Consider the following 25,234-nt stretch of genomic DNA (forward strand, 5'->3'; position numbering starts at 1 on the left):
CCCCAAGGACTTCGTCCAAGGAGGGAGAAGTGACATGTCACCGATGGCAGTAACCACAATGAGTACAAGGGAATGCCTCATGTCCGGTAAAATGATAAAATGACGGTTATTGGGGAAGAGACATTTTTGCCATATTTGGCCACAGCAACCTCCTCGAAAGAGGTGTCAAGGATATTAGGTGCATCACATATACGAATGTGGAATGTCACATACAACACACTGAAAACACGCAGGACTACTCTGGCCATAGCCAATGAGTACGAACGTTGACTTGGATGAAAGCAGACAGTTACGTTACTTTGGCACAGTATCCTCCAGGCATAGGCGTGCGCACAGGGGGGCGGCCGCCCCCCCTAATTATCTGAAGGGGGGCGCCAAATTGGCCCATATTTTGCCAATGTAACACATTAAAGTAAAAATTTCTGCTCAGAAATATTTTGTATGTGTTGCAAGTCCATCGCATTGAATAAAAATTTTATAACCATCCCTCTTTGCACTGCGTTCGGACCGCTAGGCCTTCAGTGGGAAGAGGTCTGGAGTTGCTGTAAAGGAGGAGGAGGAGGAGGAGAGAGAGGGGGGGCGCAGCGGTAAGACTTTGCTCCCCTAATCGAGAACTCTGCGCACGCCAATGCCTCCAGGTATTAAAAATGAGAACCGAAGACGGCTAAGAATCCAAAGCAACAATTACTACATACAGTTAAACCACCTAAATGATGTGAAATGCGTGTTCCTAGAACTAAAGCAATGAAGAAGCCAACCTTCTTGACATGATGTTTTGCTGCCCCAACAGCGACTCCAAAGTTAAAGAAGGGCACGCTTGTGACACGCCTTAAAGGTAGCAAAAAAGAGTCTCATCGTACATTTACAAAATGATTATTCGGCATCATGTACACACGTAAAATTCAAAATGCTCCAAAACTCATCCACACAACGTCCAACACGCACGCACCCACATTCGCACAAAGGCTTAAATACAAAAAGTAACATGTTGTCTTACAAAGTCCTGCTAATAAGACCACCACAGTGATGACGTCAGTCACAGTCCGTGCTACCGCCGTCTCCACTGCAACTCCCATCCGAGATGCTTTCTTTGTCCGGCGCCGTCCGCCAAAGTTGCCTTTCTGTCAGCGCTGTCCTTTACACAACCTTCCAGCATCCTTGTGCAAGGCCGGGCAGCATTGTCCTCGTAGGAGGAGGGACACAACATCCCGTAAACGTCGCCCCGGAGGTGTCGATGAGAGCAATGTTGCCCCTTGCATACGGTGTGGGCTGTGGCAAAGTAGATGCAGACATGGGCGCTGAGGAGTACGGCTGTGACGCTGACTTGCTCTTGCTTTGCAGAGCACGTCAACAACTGCAAAGAAGGAAGGGAGAAAAAATTGTGGTGAGATTTCGTCTGGTTTCGTCAGCATCGGCTGAACTTTTAGGGTTAACACAGTCGTGCTACATTTAAGTATAACACTAGTGTTATCTACATTTCGTTGGAGTGAACCTCGCATGATTCAATGTCACTGAAACAAAAAGCACTTCAGTAATGCCACTTCATTTGAGTTGACGTGAAAGCAAATTCGACCGCCACTGTTGAACACTGCCAATACAGCTGAAATTTGGTTCAAATAAGGGCAAAAATGGAATTGACCAAGGTCAAAATCCACAGCTACGTATTCTTTGGAAGCATCTAAATTTGATCTAACAGTGTAATATAGAGATCAACCAACCAAAGTCAAATCAACAAGTCAATTTTGTCTATCCCCAAGTGCTATATTTTATCCGTTCTGATGCATACACGACTGAAACGCAGATGCCATTTCGGTGACCAGAAAAACAACTTAAAAATATGTGTCAGGGAACAGGAACCATGCATTTTTATGCAAAATGATGTTGGCTATTGCACAGTACTACCCCAGCAGTTATTTATTTCTTTTCTTTTGCTTCTTTGAAGGAGCATGTGTCCCACTATTTGCAAGAGCACATAACTGCCCCAAAAAGATTACAGTCCACCCTACTTAGGTCATCATGTGGGACATGGGCAGAGAAGTGTCTCCACAGTCCAAAATACTTGATTATTGTTTAATTTAATTAGGCATTCCACTTCATTTAATGTACAATGTTTAGAATGGTAGGAGAGCATTAAAAACAGGAAAACTGGCACAGTACATTGACAGAAACAAAGCTGCTCACTGTGCACAAGCAGAGCGCGCAATTTCCTTTTTTTCTTTTCTTTTTTTTGCGAGACAATGCGTGCCGTTTCTTGTGATCATCCAAATCTTTTTTGACTGGACACCAACGCGGAGGACGCTCGGAAGACTGGTAACACACAACGCTCGCTGCAAAGCACAGGCCACTACATATGGGTGAACACAAGCCTTCATTTGCGCTTGCATCCCGTCAGAAAAACGCTGCCAATCAAGCGGTAGCAACCAAGCATCTCTGAAACAAGCATACAACGAGTGTTTTCTGTCAAAGCACTGCATTACTTACTCCACAGTCTCTGGTGGTCATATAGCTACGTAGCCATATGTGGCTATGTAAGTGACCTACTGGCTACATTGTGGATATACAGCTGCGATATATCTGCGTAGCAGTGGCTTGTATGGCTACCATATAAGCTGTAGCAGTTATATCTCAACTAAACGCAGCCATGCCATTCACGTGGCTATGTAACACCCGTGCTACACGAGCGTTTCGTAGGCCTTTGAGTCGAATGTCATTTGACTCAAATTTGACACCTTTGAGCTGCGACACGACGCTTTACAAAGGCCTTTGGTTGAAATGGCATCTGAGTCAAAGGAGCCCCACCATTGACCTTTGAGGTTCTCAAAGCCTTTGAAACGTGAATGCCGTACCCTCGAGAGCAGTTTCCGCATGCCGTAATTACAAAAACAATTATTTATGAGTAAAAATTGGGGTTTAAAGTGCATGATCTTATTCATATTTCAGTTTTTTTTTTCTATCCCTCGTCCTACGATCACAAGGTAACTTGGTACTCTAAACACAGACGCTGCAAAAAAAAAAAAAAGGGAAGGCTGTCAGCGCATGTTTTCTGCGTGCATGTAGATTGTTATCAATTTGATCACTAATAAGTATTTTTTCCCCCTTATTTTAACCCTACAATTAAATTTTTGTCAATAATGAAACAGGGCCACCGTGGCACCACCAAAACATAGCAGGTGAGTGTGGAAACTCTCAACTGCCTTTGAGAACTGTCGTGTAATTGGCAGAACTTCTTCCAGTTTGATGGCATTTGAAATTTCGAAGGTCATTCGACTGAAAAGTCCTTTGAAACGCTCGTGTAGCACCGCTAAAGCTGCCTAATGGCTATATAGTACCTAGATATATACAGCCATGACACACCTATATGGTACTAGCTAACTATAGCTGCCGTGTAGCTACTGTACATAGCTGTACAGCCGCTCCTCAAACTAATGCAGCAGGACACTCCCATCCAGTGGCTGTGCCTAGTCGTTCCTCTACACCCATGGTCCTTAGAGCTTTTTTTTTTTTTAAGTGCGAATGCACTTTATAAGCGACCCCAAACCATCCACCGCCGGCGGCGGCGGCGTCGGCGTCCGCAGTGCTCCTCTATATTTAAAAAAGAAACAGCATCCGGCGCCAGGTTTCGATCCGAGGACTTTGCGGCCGCAGCGCGACGCTCTACCGACCATGCCACGGACGCGACGCTGATATCAGTGTTAGTGACGCGCCTTATATCTTTAACGCATTCAAACTACGTCGTCAGCGGCATGCGTTGGCGACTCAGCGGCGTTATAGCGGCTTGATAACTGCGTGGTGTACACGTGATACTACAAACCAGATGGAAGAGATGGAAGAGAAGGCGGCGAGGCGGTGGGCTGCGGGGGCCGAGCGCAAGCGCCGCAAGCAGGCCGACAACCGTGCATTCGCACTTTCACATTCTCCCCCTCGGGGAAATGCGGGGGAATTTTTTTTTCTCACTTACACTGGCTTCACTGGTGCAGGAAGCTAGCGTCTAGCATACTCACCCCACCCGGACGGCCTCGCCTATGGCGGCCGAGCATCAAGACTTGGCGCTGAGTGCCAGCGAGTCGTTGAGGCAGAGGTCGCCGTAGCGCAGGTACAGCCGCACTGCCTGTAGACCGGTGGCACTGTCCACAGCCACGACCTGGGCGTCGAAGAGGCTCCCGTCGAGGGAGGTCCCCTCGGGCAGGTCGACCACAGGCAGTCCGGCCAGCCGCACCGGAACCGCAAAGGCCGGCAGCAGCTCGAAGGCCACCGGGAGGCGCAGCAGGTGGCTGGGGGAGACGTCCTCCTGACGCCCATAGTCCACAAACAGCACCCGCACCTTGTCTGGCACCCGCCTGCACGCCGACATCACCACCATACTTACGACGGTTTTCAAAAGATTTCCAGCCACCACTTCTGTCATTAGGCGATGACAACAAAACACAATCCTGTTTGATTTGTGGCGATTAGCTGTGGCAAGGGACGTGTTGCAGATAAAGGCACGGGAGTTTGCAGCAAACCGCGCCATCTCCAGATCACAATTCAGAGCTGGCCAGGTCCATGAAGAGAACCAGCTTCCTCTTTTAGGATGCAGACTTTTAAAGGCCAACTGCACTCAAAATTTCAACGTCCTGAAAACGCTATTTCAGTGTACTACTCTGCGGAAAGAGAAAGCAAGATGCAAAATAAGACAGCTGAAATACGCGCGTAGACATCGCAAGTGGTCAGCAAAAATTGGCGACATTGAAATCGAAATCGAGAAGAGGGCGGCTGGACAGCACCAGTCCAACCTGACGGTCCGCAGCTCGGGAGAAAGCCTGTGCGCAAGCTCTCCGCGCACACGGAGCAGCAAATGGGTGAAGCGTTCGCAGCAGAGCTCGACCGGTTCTCCAGCTGCACGGCTGGCCAGAGGAACAAGCCCTCGTCGGCCGGAGCATCACAGGCGCGTCATGGCCGTTTACGCAATCCACCTGCAGGTGCAGCGTGGTATGCGGCGGAGCTTTATAATAAACGCTTCTGACTGATTAAATGAGGCGTTTCATGGGGCTACCACTCGTGTCCCAGCAGAGTTGGTGGTACTCACTACACATTAAAAATAACCTTGGTAGCGGTGAAATTTGAGTGCAGTTTGCCTTTAAGCTTCCCAAAGTCATGGTAACGGCTTCATGCTGCGTTTTGAACCCACTCGATAGCACCGAGGACAGCGAACTCCGGGAGCGTGACAGCAGCAAAGAAAGCACCGATGTATCAGAGGGTGATGATTGATTGTTGATAGTAGTACCAGTATGCCTCTTGTGCCTTTTTGAAGGTGTGAAATTAAATGTTCTTGCTGGCTCTCTCGCCATTATCTTTGTGTGCAACCCCCCCCCCCCCCCCCCCCCCCCCCCGCTTTATAACTGTGACTGCCTTATAGTCGAATAAATACAATCTGTAAAGAGTAGTTGCGTTTACTCTGCAGAAGCCATTGCTTCTTTTGAATGGTTTGCATTACAGCTCACTTCTTGCCAGTCAGCTTCACTTAAAATCTGTAGCCTCAACCTTGTGGCACAGCTACTGACAATGTGTTGCGGTGGAAAGTCAGTGTGGACAAAGACGGTCATTGACGAAACTTTGTGTCACGCAAATTGTAGAGAACAACATTCTTGCAATCAAAAGTGGGTTATCCATTGGACAAGTCGATAAATTCATAATTCAACCTGGATTCGTGCTATCACAACCATTGAATTTCGCTGATTGGATGGATACACAATGACTACTGCTAATTCTTTGTCCATTCAGGTACACTTTATGCAAGAAAAGTGTGCTCATGAACACCACACCGCACACTGTGCGATTGGCACAGCTAATGTTATGAAGAGAACACTTTTAATGGAAGTGGCTCTTTTAAAGGGGCCCTGCAGCACTTACCGTCGACTACTAGGAATGTATTTAGGGGTGAAGTCTATTGTCCAGCTACCTCCTCCCGCAAGAATCATGAAAAGCCGTTCACTATCACCGAAACTACGCGTGATGAGAAATCGCGCATAATCGTTCCCTCTCAACTTGACCGTGGACAACGCAACGACAGCTGCGCGCTCTCTCCCGGGGAGGGGGGCGCCTTGCGGCGTTTTCTTCTGTGGCCTTCGATATATCACAGGCCGGTGAGTTTTCTCCTTTTCTCCGCAACGTGGAGGCGTCTATTTCCGGTGTGGTGCCACCAAAAAGCAGGCATGGGTGCCTGCTCGCAAGCGCACGCTCGGGGGCGTTTTTGAAGCAATAAACGTTTGTTGTCGAGTGGTCTGGCTGAAAGGGAAGTATTGAGCTCATCACACAAACTACGCGCGCACTCAAAACACAAAAGAAACTGCAAAACTGTGCCTACAGGTTCAGGCATAAGAGAGGTTCGTACACAGCGCCGACGACGGCGGATCGTCACAGGACATGTGAAAAATTAGCCGCGAAGTTGACCAGTGACAGCCGATCGGACGTCGTTTAGGCCATGCCAGGGGTGCATAATGAGGAAAACTGAAGAGAGCGCGGTTGGTTTTTCCGCATCTTTCACACCAATTTGTGCGCTCACCACTTCACGTGCACGTGTAATATTTGGCTCAGGTATTCCTGGCAGTGTAAGCTAAACATCGCGCAGGTTTACTTGCACTGCTCAAAGAGTGTTGCAGGGTCCCTTTAATGTGCACTTTGCTCATGTGTTAATCGTTTGGGGAAAGGGAGGAAGGCATTGGAGAACACGCGGAACATGAGCTACCATCATCATCAGCAGCCTGTCTATGCCTACTGCATGGCAAAAGCCTCTCCCATTAATCTCCAACTATCCCGTTCCTGTGCTAACTGCGACCAATTTATCCCCGCAAACTTCTTGATCTCATCTGCCCATCTAACCTTCTGTCGCCCCCTGTCACGCTTGCCTTCTCTAGGGATACACTCTGTTACCCTTAAAGGCCAACTGCACTCAAAATTTCGACCGCGCGAAATCACTGTTCCTGCATAGTATGACTAAAAAGACCGCGATGCACGAAGTATGAAGCCTAAAATGTGTGTAATTATGCCGCAAGTGACCAGCGAAAATCGACGATTTTGAAAACGAAACTGGGCAAAACGCGGCCATTACGGGCAGGCGGAAGTGACGTATCAGCCGTCGGCGCGAGCGGCCAGACGGCCTGGCCTGACGGTGCGAGCTGTGCTGCCCGGCTGAAGCGGCCGGCTCGGCCAGCCAGGAGGAGAGTGTGAGCGCGCGCGTGCGGGGGTGTGGGAGGCACACGGAAAAGCGAGCGCTCGTACCGCTAGCACGACACTATCCGTGCGCTCCGACAACAGCACACCGCGTAGATATGATGTCGCGACGACACTCGAAAAGGAGAGAATTGCACGGTTCGAAGCCTCTTCGGAGCCATGAAAGCCAGGCATACCGGAGCGAAATACAAGTTTCCTGGATTCTCTCGCTGCGAGGCAGGCCGATCGGCCCGGACGGCTGGCATGTCACTTCCGCTAAATGGCTGTTTGCGCGACACGCCGGCAGGTGCTTTGTCGTCTGCAAGGGCGGTATTTTGAGTGCCTGAAACTGAATAACCACGCATTGCACAGAGCTACCGGTCGCGTCGCAGTAGTTCTCATGGTACCTACTACACATTTCGAAGGCAATTAGCCAGGGTGAAATTTGAGTGCAGTTGGCCTTTAATGACTGTTACCCTTAGTGTGTAGCCTACGTGGACTACATACTCACTTTAAACAAACCAATAAATGGACTGCACAATGCTCACACCTCTCGTACACCCGTGCTAGCCAACGACCGCTGAAGGCATTACTTACCGGTCACCACCCGCGTCTCCTACGGGCCCCGGAGAAGAGTCGGCAGCGCAGATTCGGCCGCGGTACAGGGTCATGTCCTCGGTGCGGAGAATGGCGACGTGGTTGCCCGGCACGCATTCCCCGACTGGCCGGCTGTCTTTGGGGACCTCCAGGTTCAGGGCCCGGATCATCTCGACGAGGTCGCACTGGGCCGACAGCTCTTGCAGGTACACCACCTGACGGGGAGCGCAGAAAGAAAGAAATGCTGAGACAGAGGAAAAGCACAGCATGAATCGCCGAAGTAGCAGCTCGATATTTATTTCCCATGCTTAATAAATAGTCAGGGTATTTATTAAAGGAGCACTGACACGAAAATTTAATGTTACACTTTTATTGCTTTTATCGATGATTAATGGTATGGCGAAGCTGAAACAGCACTTCAAATAGTACTTCAGCGCGCGATAGTTTATTACACTGAACAGCCTGAAAATCGTTTGTTTCAAATTCCTGCGCTTTCATCCCGAATGGCGCATATGACAGAATCCCGGCCTGACCTCAGCGCTTTGTGCGGATGTCACCGGCGCCCACTCGCCGCTCATGGGGCTGCACGCGTGAAGTGACGTCACGAGATTTTGACGAGCCCTGTCGCGTCACTTCTTTTGGCTTCACGGGGTGATGTCACGCTGATGTCCATTTGCTGAGTGCCGCTCCGCGCGCTGCTCCGTCGGCGCGATAAATGCGATCCAATTGAACTATGTTCTTTGCGTCGCAGGCCGCTCATATTTCAGCCAGGGTGTTCTGTCGAGTGAAGGAAGCGAACTGTGCAATAATATTAACGCCGAACATTGGTGTCAGTGCTCCTTTAAGTGAGCTTGTGTCCTTTGAAGGTGAAAGACTGGTGATAGTTATTACTTATTGTTCACTGGTATATCAAGTACAGTTAAACCTCGTTATAACGATACGGGCTATAACGAAATAATGGATATAACAAGCAAATCGTAATTCCCCTTGAAAGTCCCCATAGAAACCAATGTATTTAAAACCTCGTTTTAACGAGGTAAAATTTCCCCGTTACGGGATATAACGAACAAATTTCATTGAGAAATCAAATTTTGAGGTAATTTTACAACACTGCGCAACGCGGATTTGAGACAGTGCGCAACGCGGCAACTGTATTAGCAGTTCAAAACTCTCGCCACGCGCGCGAAGCTGGCTGGCGCGCCATGCGGACGCTGCGCCCGCGAAGCCCCCACCCTCCTCTCGCTGCGCACGGCATGCAGACAATGGAGCCCTTCAATTTACAGTGTCGGACTCACCGCGGGCTCCCCGAGAAGCAGTCCGACGTTCCATTTTCCCACGTATCCCTATGGCTTCGGGGGGACTATCCGCGGTGAGCCCGAGAACAGCCCCAATGCACACGGCGCGCGCGGTTGCGTTGCCTTCCTCCCCCCCCCCTGTTCGTATCGCCGACGTTGCTGCGTAGTTGTGTGTGCGTGGATTTTGGCAGTCTTCAGCCTTATCTTTTATCGTACTGCCGGCGCGATTCCAACAACGCGAGTGCGACAGGCGGGAAGCGAAAGCGAAAGACTATCACGCTTGAACAGAAGACGGCTATGATAAAAGCCGTCACATCGGGCGCGAAGGAAGGTAAGGTGCACTCCGGGGTAAGGTGGCAGGAGACTGACGTGTGGACGAGTACGCTGTCCACCATCGTGAGCAACCGAAAGTCCATTGTCAGCACTGTTGCACATGGCTTGAAAAGAAGCACTAAGGACGGCGTCGGAGGCACTAGATGCGGTGGACGTGCTGCGTTGCTACTTCGGCGCGCACGAGGGCGGCGAAGATGGCGTGAACGTAGCGGCCGCAGCTGAGGGATCCATCGCTCGCATCAAGAAGGTGCATCAATGTCCAATTACGGACTTCTTCGTAGCCAAGTCTGTTTGAAATACGAGTTTTGAACTGCAATAACGTAGGTTCGTGACTTTTCCTTTTTACCTCCGGAATGTGTTTATTCTACTGACTATCGCCGTGCAGCAAGATGCTATTTCGCCTGCTTTTTGTTTTAGGTAACTAGAATGCATAATATTTGCAGTAAATGTCGGCCACGGCTATAACGAAGTATTGGCTATAACGAGCGAACCACGGTGCCCCTTCAATTTCGTTATAACGAGGTTTAACTCTATTTGCATGTCGTTGCTATCATTTTTTTTTAAACTTTTGGTACGAATCACTTTGACGGGCTTCTCATTTGCTGCCCCACGTTTTGTGTTGCCCCCTTTGCTTTCATTTTTTCACGTTCCAGCACAAATTACGTCAGCAAACAGGCTGGCAAACGCCACGGCCTCCCCAGAATCAGGGTTCTGCACGGTTGGCATGCACCTAATCCACTCGCGTGCTATCACGTTCAGATGTCTCGCAGCACACACTGTTCTAAAAATTTTACAATTCCAATTCACAGTTTTGTGAATTTCGTGAGAACTGTGTGAGGCGGGCACATCAGCGCCCCCCGATTCCTGGCCAATCCCCCAGGTGGGCATGTGCCACAACGAAAGGAACAGCAATAACAGCAACTTCTTGCACTGCACTCATGACTTGCAGGGACAGCATTAGGCCTGGGTTCAAATTTCATTGGATGACACGTGTTCTTTATCTACTCTTCACAGCGGATGCCATTTTCTTGACAACTAGAACGACGACGACATTGCTTTTTTGCAGGACAGCAGGGCACTTAAGGCTGTCGCTTTAAAAGAAGCTACCGCATTTGTCATTACATAAGTCGATCTCTTCTTTTTTTTTTTCCAAATCGTTAAGTTTTCTCACCGCCATTAGAAAAACCAAAATGGCAGCTGGTAATTGACATCGTGACCCTCTGTTCAGCAGCGCTATGCCTCAGCAACCAAGCCCGCACGGAGGAAAGACCTGAAGTTGTGTGACAACTGGTCTTCCAATGCTGCTTAGCATTAAAGGGATGGCTCCCACACACACCACCAACACAATCGCTATAATGGGCTGGAAAAACTACATTTCTGCACTTTACCCCGCAAAACAATCTGGCAGGAAAATTGACACTGCATAGCCTGTCCAACAAGAAAAACAACCGCAATCATGCAGAAGCAGGAAAAACTGGGCACGTAAAGTTGTAGCCGTAGACGCAGTCATAGCCATAGAGAGCAGTAGGTAAAAACACTAGACAAAAAAGATTTCGACATTTTAAACGATTGGGCAGAAAAGTGACACTGCACAGCCTGCCACAACAGTGGCAATGTGGAAGCAGGAATACTGGGTGAGTAGAGCTGCAGCCATAGATGCAGCCATAGATGTAGCCGCGGCCACGGAGAGCCATAGACAAAGCAGCCTCACCTTTCCTTGGTCCCCTATGCCGAGAAAGACGACCGGGACTCGCACGCCAACAGGAAGCCTTCCCCACGGAATCCGCTCCACTGTCCTTGGATCCTCAGGGCTGAGGCTCTCGGAGGAATCCGAGACTGAGGCACTCCCGGGGCCCTTGACAGGACATTCAACACAACATTGCTTCCTTGAATGACCGTTCATTGCTCTGAGGGAACTTCCACACTTGAAATAATGCCAGGCAACAAGATAACAGAAGCACGCAAAGAAAGGAACAGCTTTGCGAGCGTTTCTTTCACATCGTCACTGTCGTCTTGCGTTATTCTAAGGCACTCACAACCCGGTTCTCTTTTTTTAGTGATGTGAACATCTACACACTTTGTCAAAATTTTCTGGGCCAATCATCAGCCTTCTAAACCACAAAGAATTCAAAGAATAGGCTTTACCTTTGAATGTGGAAAAAATATTTTATGACAGCACAAAAGAAAGGTGTTTCCTCTAGCTTTTCGGCATAAAGCTCTTCAGCCTCGTTGGGTACGTAAGCTTGTACATTGAATTTCTTGTGACCTACACACTTTTGGCATGGCCTAGAAAATTTTTACACAAGACTGTATGGTGCAGACTGGAGAGGCATCAGGTGTTTGTTTAGGCTCAGTTTTTCCTTTATTACTGAGGCGAACGTAAAAAATAGATTGGCACTTGCTAGTTTGGGGTGCCCCGAAAAACATGATGGCTGGAGAGTTCACAAACGTTTTCAACCACCATTTGTTATATCAAAACTAGAGCATGTGTTGCTTCAAATTATTTTTCTTTACCGTTTTTGTCTGGCAAAACAAATTTTCAAGGTTTTAAGGCTTTTAAATGGACTTGAACAGGGTTGGGATGCCAGAACAGCAAATAATAGCTCACCAATTTTAGTCAAACACTAGGAAAAATTGTTCACCACTTCCACTTTTCAAATGAAAACTACTTGGTTTCATGGCAGTGTCAGGTTACTGTCAATGAAGCACTGCAGCTAATCTTTTGATACGTAAACCATTTCGTAGAAACAGTGGTTCAAAGCACTTGACCATAGGTGGTCGCACTTTTTGTCCCAAGATTGTTCTGAACGAGCTCTTGCACTAAGTGCGTGCAAATACCAAAGCTTCTGATCTAAATTGAGTTGAATAATTTTGTGCACGGACATCACACTTTTATGTGCTTCGAAATTTTAAATTTACTCATGAAAAAAGAAAGAAGTGACCTGGGAAGTCAGGCCTTTGCACACTTTTGTGTTCATGGACTAGTGCTCGGATGAAAAAATAGAGGTACACAAAATTAAAAAAATTCAGAACTGTCAAAGCAGTGGAACAAAAAAAAATTTGGCAGACACTGTCGTACGAAAAGTGAGCTCCCCAACATGTTTTTAAAATGAAATATCTTTGATCCCTTATTAAAGAGCCCTGTAGTAGTGCAGCCAACGTTAAAGGGGCTTGCTATATAGCATTCCACAGGAAAATGTGGGGTCCTGTGGAATATTATGGGTCTTCTATGGCAACTATGTGCATCACTCCAACATGTCTGCAAGGCAAGATTAAGCATTTCCTGCACGTATCTCAAATTACACATAGCTTTTCTGTCTCTCAACCTTCCTGTGACAACACAACAAAAAGACAGTGTTGATTGTGACGAGAGATGTTAATGTGGACATTTCCAAAAATTCCAACAACAAATCACTCAAAGAAGCCTTTGGACTGCTACTATTTGCAGATGACATCAACCCCCTACATTGAGAGGAGGTAGCAGCCTCACAAACCACGCTGATGTTTGAGGTCTTTCTATGAAAGCATGACAACACCGTTAACTACATCTCGTGTTATGGTTTGGTATGGTTTTGCCTGATGCTCATATTTTGGGCCAACAGTTTTCAAATGCAAGGCAAATTAATGTAAGCAGAAATAAACTAAGAAACAAGCAGAACGAGGCACAGAGTATTTCAAATATAATAAATGTCATTTACACGCCTCCTCATTTACACACCTCCCTCTCCATTTCAATCGCACCTCAATTCTGTGAAAGTTTGAAAAAAATACATAACACTGGCACCAATCAACGTTTCCTTGTCTGAAACCAGTCTAACATTTCTCCCACTGTACCCACGTTTATCCACACATACGATGACTAACAGAAAATGGTTATGCGTTATTCAAATGACTTCCAAAGAAGGTCCTGAGGAGGATTTTTCACTTTTTGCCAATAAGCCGGCAAGAACAGAGCAAGAGAACGAGTGCAATAATTGCCGGTGTGACAGTGCATGCACCACAGCACAGTGCATACTGCTGTGGAGCTGCATTTCGGGGCAAAATTGCTGCCCTATATGCACTCCAACAAGATTTGTAAACTGTTGGTGCGGGTTATGCAGAAGAAAATACAGTAAACACTCTCACCTTGCGACGTTCAGCAGTTCGTTCCAGAGGGGGAGGCGTGTCAGACAGCTGCACCGATTTCTTTTGGGCCTGCCTTGCCAGCAGTTCTTTCAGCCGCTGTTTTGGGGGGTGGAAAAAAAAAGGGGGGGGGGGGGGGGGATCAGGGTTAATTTCTCTTTCTACAAAGTTGGTGAGAACAAAAGAGTGCGATAACAGTTGATGACCACATTCATGCCCAGCAAATGTGCACAAATACACAAGCCTTTCGAGAAGGGGGTTAAGGATGATGATGATGATGATGTCCGGCTGTATTCCAATTTGTGGACAACTTGGTAGACAGCTTACAAAGCTGCCTAGTTAGACGTCTAAAGGAAGACGAATTGGAACGGTGCCAGCGGTTGCCAATGCAGATGAAAACCTCTTGGCAGACACGTCAACAAATGCAAGCCGCAGTTTCGCGAAAAATCGTAGTACTTTTTACTTTACTTTTACTTTACTTTTTCAATCGCTACGCGATTGATAAAGTAAACAATAGCATCTTCACCAGTAGTAAATTACACGGAATATTTAACAGAAAGAACAAGTTAGCTCGCTACAACACTGATGAGTGAAAAAATTCCCCGCATTTCCCCGAGGGGAAGAATGTGAAAGTGCGAATGCAGGAGTTGAATTTGCGCGGTTCGGTAATGTTCGCGAAAGAGAGATCACACACACACACACAACTACAAAGAAAGAAAGATGCATTTATTCACAGACACCTATATGTGTTGTCGTTGTACTTGATTGCTAGAGCGGATCTCAGCTTTGAAATTTCGTGTCAGTACTCCTTTAAGTGGGTGCATTAGCCCTTCTCACGCCCGATTCCTGGCCAATCCCCCACGTGGGTATGTGCCATGTCAGCGGCCAGGCAGCGCGCGCCCATTTCCCCCCGTTGCCAAGGAAGACGAGGAGATTCCTGGGCAATCCCCCACGTGGGTATGCTATGCGGACATCGCCGGTGGACGCAGGTTCAGGGTCGCTTAAGAAGTGCATTCGCCCTTAAAAGGTGGCGCTGGCTTCGTTTTTCAGTTTAGACACGAAGGCAGCCTGCATTGTTGTTGACTCCGATGCTGTTTTCGCGCAGCAGTCTTCGCTGCCCGCGTCGTTTGAATTTTAATGGAACATGGCGGACTGTCCATAAAGAAATTAATGAAGCCGTCTAAAGGGTGAATTGGCTTGCACCCTCAGTCACATACATACACACATATGTACTACTTGAATGCACACGAGGTCGCGGGTTCGATTCCCGGCCGCGGCGGCCGCTTTTCTGATGGAGGCGAAAAGCAAAAACGCCCGTGTGTTCGAGATTTCGGCGCACGTTAAAGATCCCCAGGTGGTCAAAATTAATCCAGAGCCCTCCACTACAGCGCGCCTCATCGCCTGCGTTGCGTCGGCGCGTTAAACCCTACAATCAATCAATCTATTTGAATGCAATTGAATACTATCTAAATTGAAATCTAAATCTACGGCATCTCGTACGCCTATTTGTCAAGTAGATGTAACATCCCCATGACAAACCACCACCATGACCAATGGAATGATATGCCCAATATAATGGAATGCCCAAGCAACAAGTTCTGCTTCAATTTCCACTTTCAATTTTTTTCAGAAATTGTCACAGCAGAGGAGATTGTACAAACTGGCGGTCATTGCACTAGGGTACCGTTCACCTATTTCTCCCCAGAAAGGAGGCCTTACTTAAAACATATGCACTGCTGCGATACAATCGTAGCTAGTTTAAGACTTATGGATTTGGTTTTGCACTGCTCTTGGTTTATCCTACATGTGCACTGAGCTTCTTTTGTCTCGCTCTGCATTCGTATATATATAAGTTGTCTTCAGGAACAAACATCAGGTTCAAAGTCAGCGCTGCATCTGTCTTCATTTTTGTCTGAGCCTATGTGTTTTGCTATGTAAAACAGACCCCCCCCCTTCCCCAAATCTCCCTGTGAGGGCAATTGCTATCTCATACCCAATGCTCTTGCTGTGGTGTGGTTGGCACCACTACATCCACTGGTGATACTTCAGTGGAATAACACTTCACATATGACCCGCATATATCGAAATATAACACCTATTCCCACGTAACATTATTTACATACAAGTTTACATATTTACATGTAATTACGATTAGTTAACCTTTTGTAGCTTTGCTGCTAACTTTGCTGCCCGGGCGCTAAGCCTACCTCCGTCTCGGCGCCGTTCTCACGATAAGTCGTCGTCACAGCAGCAGAAAATCGTATTTCAGGCGCTTTTAATAATGCCTGTTCTTCCTTTTGGTTATCGATAGACATCTTTACTTTATTTTTACGCCATGCGGGGCTTTTGCCGGTCCTCGCATAGACGAATACATGAGCCGTTGCCCTGTGATGAGAGTGCCGAGCAGACGACCCACGGCGCCCAGCCAATGAGGTTGCGCCCTGCGGTCACGTGCAGTCAGTAACCAATTAGGCGGCACGATCCGTCTCTTTTCTACCCCGGTTTTACTCGCAACCAACGGACGAAACGGAGTGGTTCTGGTGGGGAATTGAAAACGAAAAGACGCGCTTTCGAATGAGACCAAGATGGACGCCGTGGCGCATGTAGAACCCGAGGGGCGAGTCGTCGAAAAAATGCTATTTTCGTGTCAAATCTTGGCCGATTTTAGCGGGCGTCGGTGCTATAAATTGATATTATGGCTCAAATACGTACTCCTGGGTCTGAATATTTTGCTAACCGGTAGAAAAATAGCTCTATTTTCCGAAAATGGCGATTTCTAAAAATCGATTTTTTGGCCAAATTTCGGGATTCCAAGACCCGCGTCTCCCCTTAATACACGTGCCACCCTCCAACAAATGGCTAGGTGTCGCACTGATAGATGACAGGTAATTCTCAGAAAATCAAGAGATACGTTACTGACAGACGACAGACATTAAGCTCGCACGAAAAGACTGAAAAAAAAAAAAAAAAAACAGAAAAGAAAGAAAAAGAAAAAAAAAGGGCAAAGCTTGCACTACGTTGTGCAAGGCTTGAACCACAGCAAAGCTGGAACATTTATAAGTGAGCACTGAAGGACACACACCAGCACGCATTGCATTAGGTGTGACATTGTTTACATGTTCCGTCGTCGTTTTTCATTGTGGTAGTAGTAGTAGTCGCCAGATCCACCTTTCGAAGTGGAACGCATCAGCATGCGCTAGAACCTTTGCAAACTGGGTGTCTGTAGCACGAGCTGTCTTGTGCTCCCCCCTTGAGACGACGCAGACACAGACGAACTGTTTTCTTGGCATTTTTTTGCGAGTGCCACAAGCAAGCCTGGACAATGCCAGGAGCTCCTCGTAAAGCGCGTGCTCACGTGCACGGTAAATGGCAGAAGTAACTATGACATGATCTGGATCTTTGTCAATAAAGTCTTTTCCAATCCAATCCAACTATGACATGGGGAATTTCGATGACGCCACGCACATTACGGCCAGCAATAACAGCATCGCCGTTATAAACCTTCAGACAATCCCAGGATCACCACTAACCTTTGCTCTTTCCGATGGCTCGGCTGTCACAGCGTCCGTCTTGGCTGCACCAGCCTGGCCAGAAGAGTCTCTCCCGTTGTGACATGGAGCAGCTTGGCTGCCGCAGTCTGACGGAGCCTGCGCGAAACGAGGGGAGAAGCCCCCGTTTTAGGGGAACATTTACCGGTTGTGATGACAAAAAACTTCAGGCAGGGGGGGATACTAGGGCAACAAAATGCCCCAAAACGGGAAAAGAGGCAGCGTCACAATGTGACAATGCATAAAATAAAATAGAAAGCATAATGTGAGCAGCTGCGTGTCTTTAAGGCGGCAGAAACAGCCTTGCGAGTCTGATGGCCTGTTTCCCTCGACAGAAAGAAAAGCGTAACTCGATGGTGGTTCTTGTGCTCCTGTGCTTAGAGCGCCATCAAATGGTTTGCGTTAAGTGTTACCAATGTTGTCTTCCATCCATCACCATCATCAGCCTACTCAAGTCCACTGCATGACGAAGGCCCCTCCCATTACCTCCAACCGCTCCGGTCACGCGCCACTCGAGTCCATTATGTGCCTTCAAACTTCCTTATTTCGCCCCTCCACGATGTTACTGGCCTTCCTCTTTTTCGAGACCGGCCTCCCGGTGTCCACTCTGTCACCCTGGCAGTGTCGTTTCGCGTAGTGAGTGAGTGAACAACTTTAACGGAGCTTCAAATAAAGAATGGTGCGCGCAGGCACCAGATGGGGTGGTTCCCTATTCGCGGGACCCATATGTGTCCAGTAATTCTTCTCCTCGAGCCACCAGCTGTTGCTGAATGGTGAGGTCAGAGCTGGACAGTAAGGTCTCCCATCGCTCGAGCGGGTTGGAATTGGGGGAGGGAGGAAGGGTGTAGGGGGGTGTCTTGAGTTTTTTGCACTCGCGTAAATACGTGGCCAGCCCAAGTCCACTTCTTTTTCACTACTTGAACTATGACCTCTACCCGCGTTTGTTCCCTGATCCAGGTTACTCGTTTCCTGTCCCTAAGAGTTACTCCAATATTTATTCGTTCCACGGCCCACTGAGCCAACTTAAGTGTGCTTTCTAGTTGTATATTAAGGCACCAAATGCAACAACAAAAACAAAAACAAAAACTCATTTCACAATGTTAATGTGGAGCCTCTGCAAGGGCTAAAGTTTACGCAAGATGTTACAATCGATGTCGCACATTTCCTTCCTTCTCTTTGTGGTATCACTTTGAGTAAGTTTGACATTATTTGGGACGTGGAAATGTTCTTTACGAACAACACAAGCAATGTAAAAATGCACTCGTTGTCCTCGCCCACTTAGCAGCAGTGCCTGTGATTTGCAGATCTGCAACCACGGTAAACCAACCTCAATTCACACAGCCTTTTCAGTAAGCATGCGTGGTGCTCTTGCTGCAAGGTAAAACGTGGTAGACACGAAAGGTGGAAAAAATAGAGTAAACTGGTCGTCGACAAGAAGGGCTTCAAGCCTAGCCCAACAAAATTTGGGTGCTGCTACAGAAGAAAATAACTTGAGGAGCCAACACATTTTATTTTCCTGTTGTAAACCAAACCTTGTGAAGGGGTGACCACTTGTCCTCAACCCTTGCCCTTTAGTCTGCCACTGGACTAAGTGCATGCCTTTAGTTTGCAATCAAAGTGGCCACATTCGGTGGGGTGATGTCATTCACTACTGCCTTCATTGATGAAAACATAACAAGCAGCCCAGTGGCCCTTATTTTCAAACAAAGCACCGTATAGCTTTAATTGGGGCATGGAGATTTATACCTAGAAAGGGATCTGACACTGCAGCTGTCTGCCACAATGGATGTAATGGGTGCAAGAGGATTCGGATTGGCACTCGGTGACTTGCGGAAAGTACTACGGATTGGATTGTACAGCCAGTTTTGTTTTTTGCTGCCGTGTCTCGCTTGGTCGCCTTTGCGTGAGTAGGTATCATGCAGAGTGTTGGGAAGAAGCATGCCGAGGTACGTTTTAATTTGAACTCTACGTCGCATGCAAGCTGGCATTGTCCCTTGGAGAGCAGCTGAGCGATAACTAAACTTGCAAGTAAGTGAATTGTTATTGATTCCTTGTCAGTAGAGGAAACATGAAAAAGAGGAGTAAACACAAATGTTGGCGCTATACGCAGCCGTGTATTCTTAAAGGGGTCACGAAGGCAAATACAAGTTTAGATCATTAAGAGAACTGCTCTGTCTACGTAACAATACTAGTGCCACTTCTATCGCAAACCTCCAAATACATATTCGAGATATTTGGGAAAACAGGTGAAGCAGTGGTGACTTCCCAGCCACTTTCTGGCAACCTTTTCGTGACGTCAACGAAATCTTGTTTTTGTGATTAGCGGTCGTTTAGTCCTTTCAAATTGAACAATGTTGTATTTCCTGTACATGGCCCCTTAATTAAACGATGCCATGTAGTGTTTGAGGGCACTCACACATTTCATTTCAACAATACCTACGTGTGAATAAAAACTAGCACTTTTGAGACCTTTACAAAAAGCTTTTAAAAAAGCCCGTGTACCGCTCGCTGTATTTGGCAGCAAATAGCAGACCTACTCCACACATCCATTTTTCTTTTATTTTTTGCCTAAACACAGTTTTATTTCGTGCAACACCTGTTTCTTGCAATTTGTAATCACCAAACCTCTTGATAAACCTTTTTAGTGGCACAGAAGTGCAATTTGCACCGCCATGGCGATCTGTTACAAGCCCACGCAATCTGGTTCCACCTCTACCTATCATTCCCATCAAAACGCAAAGCACCGTCTCAGTTTGCATTGACACTAGCACCACATTCCTCTTTAGTTAGTATTCTATGCGATGGGGTATTCAACAAAAAGTGCTTATGCTTGCTAAAGCTTGACGTTGGGCTAGTTGGGTACACATTATTCACACTAAAAAACAGCGCAGGGACGAGGACGAAAAAAGTGACGAACTAGAGCGCTTAGCGCTCTAGTTTGTCACTTCTTCCGTCCTCGTCTGTGCACTGTTTTTTAGAGTGAATAGAGTGCTTATGCACAAAAAGAAGTTACAACTCACGTTTTGGCAGGCTGCCTTCAGCGGGGACACCAAACCAAGACCCGGCACAGTGTCCAGCGAGCTAACTGACTTTCCTCGCTGGCTGTCGCTGAGCACGGACCTGAGGCGCTCAAGCTTCGAGGCACCGTTCGATGTGTGGGCGAGCTGCTGCCCTGTCTGCCCGCACGACAGCAACTGGCCGCGGCCAGCCGGGCTCAAGGTCGATGGCATCGCGCGTTGCAGGGGGCAATCGGTTCGAGGGTCACCACTGCTGAATGGAGAAGAGAATTGCACACATGGCATCGGCAACAAGATGTCTCCCAACAGCAAGTTGAAACATCACCATCATCATTACTGATGGATGGAGGCCTCTCCCACAAGCCTCCAATTGCAGTCACATAACCCCTCAATGATCACACTGTCACAATACGCTGTCTGCGCTCCGAAGCAACAGAAAAAAAAAAAGACATATCAGCTGCTTAATGCAGTGGAAAACACGGCAAAAGAAGTGATGGACCTGTGCTTCACACCGAACGTGGGATGAGATCTTTTGATAATCTGTAGTCGCACACACCATGAGACATCAGCATATTGATATGCTACTGCGAGGACAGAAGTTTCATTCTTTGTACTTCTACTTCCTCGTCACATTCTTCTCTACCAGCTTTTTCACATCTTTCTACCACATTTTCTACCTTCAGCTTCCCACCCCATTCCACAGGAGCCGTTCTGCTACTCTGATGCCCTCCCCCCATAAATCGTTCCCTGCATCACACGGCCAGCTCACTTTTTTTCTCTCAACTTAAGCCCAAATGTATGTATTTTACACAAGTTTGTTGCCGAAATCTGCGATACTTGTTTCCTGTCAACGCGTTATACTTATCCTCCTTCTTGCCACGGCTTTTCAGGATGAGCTAATTGTTTATGACTGATGCGTACCCCTGGTGATACCTTATGGGTCAGGAGCTACATTGTAAAAAGGGGTTTAGCACTGGAAGTGCACATTGGTTTTGTGTGGTTCGTTTGCAAGTGGACTAGAACTAGGTAAAGGATACAAACATTGAGCTGTGACCGATGTAATCTGCTGACACTGATGTAATCTGAACTTGTTGACAATAGGCATTCAGCACATTCTTAATTAAGGAGGTAACAGCAACAGAAAAAGCTGTTCATTTAGCAGATAAAGCTTTCCACATTACCTTGGTCTTATTTCAAGTGAATACCACATGCTGAACAATACGATCGACGGTAAACTTAACAGGTAAATAAGGACCATCAGACAGCTTCTTGAAAAGCGCAGTATGTGCAGTCGCTGCTTCAAACAATACAACTTTATATTTGTCACGCAGTCTTTACACCCTAGGGCTATGATTCAATGGCTCATTTGCTTTGTTCTAGCGACCTTCTTACGGCAGAGTTCCTTCTCCTACATGTCCTGTTCCGCATGGCAACCACTTCGTCAGAACACCTACCCTAGTAGACAAATTCACGAACAAAGCTCACTTGAGATCGAACAAAAGGGATCGAAAGAAGCGGAACGAACCGAGTAAGCGGTACACATGCATGCCAGGCGCGCGAAGCAAGTCAAAGATAAAATTGAGTCAACTCACCGGTCAACCTGAAAAGAGAGAAGAAGTGATTAGGACAGCGCACGCTAGAATCTTGCAGCGGTTTTGTTTGTTCGCATTCAAAGCAGTCATGCCGACAGAGAATTTACCTGCGCGCCGCTGGCGATCGCACACGTTCCCGCAGGCGAGATCGGCGAAGTGGAAGTGGCGATGTCGCTGATGCCGGCGGTGTAAGCGGGACGCGAGTTGGAGGAGGCCGACCTTTTCGCCAGTAGGGACTTGAGGCGTTCGAGCTTATCCGAGTCGGATGCCATTTCTCATTCCATCGCGCGCGGTGTGCTACAATTCCGTCTGCTTCCGTGTCGTCGGCGTCTTGGTTTGCCCGAGCGCGCGCACTTGCGCACTCGCTGCTACTGCGCGCATCATGAACGGACACGGCACGACAGACGCTCCAGCTGCGTTTGTAATCATGCTGTTTATTTCCTGTCTTACAGTAGTTAATAAGAGGCGTAGCTGGCTGAACCTGTTCCTAATACCAAATCTGCATTTCTAAAATAAAATCATTGCAACACTGCAACGCCAAGAATTGTGAAATATTTGTTAGCAGACGACAAAGTAACGTTGAAAATTGGTGCTGGTCGGAAAATTGGCGCTAGTGAAACCCCCAGAAGTCTTTACCCCCCTTTTACTTCAGGCAATGTCGAAAACTGTGATGTCATACGTCTACGTATTTACATTGCAACAAGATGTCAGCTGCCTTGTCAATGAAATGTTGCAGTTGTCGGGCGTGAACCGGGTGAATCGCCAAGAAACATCTGCGTTTTCTTTCGTGGACATGTGATTTTTGTGCTCTTTGTGCCCTTAGCTTTATTTAACTAGAATACGAAGCAAAAATGCCTCTCTACGAAGGAATAGGTGTGACAGCCGAGAAAAACTCGGTCGTGTTCGATTTTGGACGCGCCTACACGAAGTGAGTGGTCGTTCCATGATGGACATTTCGATATTCTCATCCTTGTATAATTAAGAAAAAGATGTATAATGAAAAAGAAGATGCGATCTGTTTACTGCTCAAGCGGAGCTTCGAAGTTCCGAAAAGTGGTTTGCCAAGCGCTTGATCGGAAAGGCGTTCTGAATGTATTCGTCCACAACTTTTTTGTACTTGTTTGTATTGTTTGCAATTCTCAACCTTTTTGTGAAATTCGAAGCGGTGTTGTGGCGGGAAAAGCTGCTTTGAAATTTGGAAGCTGGAGAGCAAAGCAATACGAAGGTCGCGATCTTTGTGTTGCCGTTTAAAAAGTGTGCAGCTGAACTAAACGACGGATTACGGGGGGTGGAGACACCCGTTCGTTGATGGCAACTTATCGCGCGTATTTCGTATGTAGGATACCTTATCTCAGTACCTGTCCACGCGTTGAGGAGTAATAAGCCGATTTTTTTTTTTATCAGGTGTGGTTTCGCCCGAGAATCAAGCCCGAGGATAATAATTCCCAGCTGCGTTCAGCTGCCACGGACCAAAGAGGTAAAATTTCCTTACCTGAGACGCCGCCAGTGAAGTTTTATTCACAAATGCATGCAGTGCATCAGGCGTTCGGATAGAAGCTCGCCTGTCTGCACGCATTTGTTTTATATATATAGCGTGAAAGCATCTTTTATGACAAGACAAAAATTGCGGGCAGATTGCCGCTAAGCCATTTTGTTGTATACATTTCATGTATATAACACCAACCAGTCACGATTCGCCCCGAGCGCGAACACAGTCGGCCCCTGGCGGCGGCGGGACGAACCGCTCCTAGTGTGGATGGCGCTCTCGCGTCGTCTGCTTTTTCACGTTGCGTGCGGCGCAAGACGCGCGCTGCACACGACAAAACAACCAATATGTGTGCTCGTTTGGCAGTAAGCAATGACATAGTTACCTCTGCGTGCACTTTTATTCTAGAAACGTAATAATCAGCGGCCGTTGCGGGTTAATCCGCTGGTTTAATTCCACGAAACATCTTCGCTGTGGTCGCCGCTTGAAACGTGTTATCAGCATTGCTTCCACACATTGCACTTTTCCCATTGTTGAGTGCAGTCGTCTGCCGTTTCGGGAACGTCGAAGAGTGCTTTTTGAAGGTGGCCTGGTGCTTATTTAAAGGATAAAAGTTTAGTACGCGAAACGGGTAAGAAGCGACAAGACCTGTGCATACGCGTGCAAATTCCACACCCTTGTAAAATTGCGCTGTGTCCTTATAGAAAGAAGAAACAAACAAAAACATTTACACTGACCACGACCCGTGCGCTATTGCCCATACATTACCGGACACGTATTTTACACCCGCAAGCGCCTGTGTGATCGTGTCCTTCCCGTACCTTTTCTAAAATAAATAACATTTTTGGACAGTCTTTGGTTATACTCAGGCGGAGGAATAAACATTTATTCAACTGTATCGAGTTGCTAATTTTACGTATTATTTAAAATACGTTTCTATGGATCCGCAAGAGTATTTAGGGGGGATTTTTCGGTAAAATTAAGCAGTTGTGAGTTTGCGTCAGTAATGTGGCATTTCGTGTGTCATTTTCATATACATCATTTTCAAATCCGACATGAATCACCATGTCCAGAAACGTGTCTCACTCAGCATAACCAAATACTTAATTTGGTCACGACTTAACCTCTTAAGGTGGACCTAAGTTTAAAGAAAGAGGAGAAAACGCGTAATATATAATGCACGTTGTTGCCCACATGTGTGAGGGGTGTGTGCCATGACTCGCTGTTTTTTTTTTAATTTTTTTTTCCCACAATGCTTGCTTTCAATACAATTTTACCCGCCGCGGTGGCTCAGTGGCTAAGGCGTTGTGCTGCTGAGCACGAGGTCGCGGGTTCGATTCCCGGCCGCGGCGGCCGCTTTTCTGATGGAGGCGAAAAGCAAAAACGCCCGTGTGTACGAGATTTCGGCGCACGTTAAAGATCCCCAGGTGGTCAAAATTAATCCGGAGCCCTCCACTACGGCGCGCCTCATCGCCTGCGTTGCGTCGGCGCGTTAAACCCTACAATCAATCAATCAATCAATTCAATAGAATTTTGAAAAAGACGTCCCACAGTTCCTGGACAATCTCGGACCAAAGGGGGGGTTAATCAGTTTTGAAAATACGTGTACTGCTTTTTCATCGCTACAGAACACGACGCCTAGTGTAGTTTCGATTGTAAGTAATACCAGAGTCCTTCAATGCTTTTGAAGGACTCTGGTAATACTGATAACCATAGTTTGGCTTTTCGCGCACGTTACATGCGTTCTCTTCTCGCTGCTCTTGCAACGTTGGCAGGACCCCCCCCCCCCACCCCCCCACCTCCCCCTTCCCGAAAAAAAAAACGGAATGCACAGAATTTCATTTTTTAACCAATCCTCAAGAATTAAATGCCAAGACAAAGGCGATATTCAGTTTACAAAACAAAGTAGTTACCGGAAACCCGTTGCGCTTATTTGCAACGAGAAATAAAAAGGAAATGTTTTACTACATCTGCAACAGCGCAACTTCATTTATTGCCATCTTTAGGGTTGGTAAGCGACCTTATACGCAAGAATGCAAACACATCTCGCTGTTGC

At 47.2% G+C, this 25,234-nt stretch overlaps 2 protein-coding genes across 5 annotated transcripts in view; one reads left to right on the plus strand and one right to left on the minus strand.

Annotated features, from left to right (window-relative positions):
- Positions 1 to 638: 638 nt before the first annotated feature.
- LOC144149037 (uncharacterized) lies at positions 639 to 22,094 on the minus strand. 4 transcript variants are annotated; one of them, XM_077680582.1, is made up of 8 exons: positions 21,800 to 22,094; positions 20,104 to 20,350; positions 17,066 to 17,182; positions 13,539 to 13,634; positions 11,125 to 11,268; positions 7,786 to 8,000; positions 4,002 to 4,337; positions 639 to 1,354 (listed from the first exon to the last, which is right to left on the minus strand). In XM_077680582.1, the coding sequence occupies exons 2-7, from the start codon at positions 20,311 to 20,313 to the stop codon at positions 4,037 to 4,039; spliced, it is 1,083 nt and encodes a 360-aa protein (XP_077536708.1). In that variant the 5' UTR covers positions 20,314 to 20,350; positions 21,800 to 22,094; the 3' UTR covers positions 639 to 1,354; positions 4,002 to 4,036. The 4 variants fall into 4 exon arrangements, with proteins under 4 accessions (XP_077536708.1, XP_077536706.1, XP_077536705.1 ...); XM_077680580.1 differs by having other exon boundaries at positions 20,104 to 20,353; XM_077680579.1 differs by having other exon boundaries at positions 21,693 to 22,094.
- Positions 22,095 to 22,372: 278 nt separating this feature from the next.
- Positions 22,373 to 25,234, plus strand: part of Arp10 (Actin-related protein 10) — a 30,472-nt gene continuing 27,610 nt past the window's right edge. The window contains exons 1-2 of the mRNA XM_077682045.1: positions 22,373 to 22,620; positions 23,097 to 23,169. Of these exons, the coding sequence (XP_077538171.1) occupies positions 22,544 to 22,620; positions 23,097 to 23,169 (150 nt within the window). The 5' untranslated portion in view covers positions 22,373 to 22,543. The remainder of the gene's footprint in view (positions 22,621 to 23,096; positions 23,170 to 25,234) is intronic.

The sequence above is a fragment of the Haemaphysalis longicornis genome, unplaced genomic scaffold (genome assembly GCF_048455015.1).
Source record: "Haemaphysalis longicornis isolate Haplotype H1 unplaced genomic scaffold, Haemaphysalis longicornis Haplotype H1 scaffold_8, whole genome shotgun sequence".
NCBI lineage: Eukaryota > Metazoa > Arthropoda > Arachnida > Ixodida > Ixodidae > Haemaphysalis > Haemaphysalis longicornis.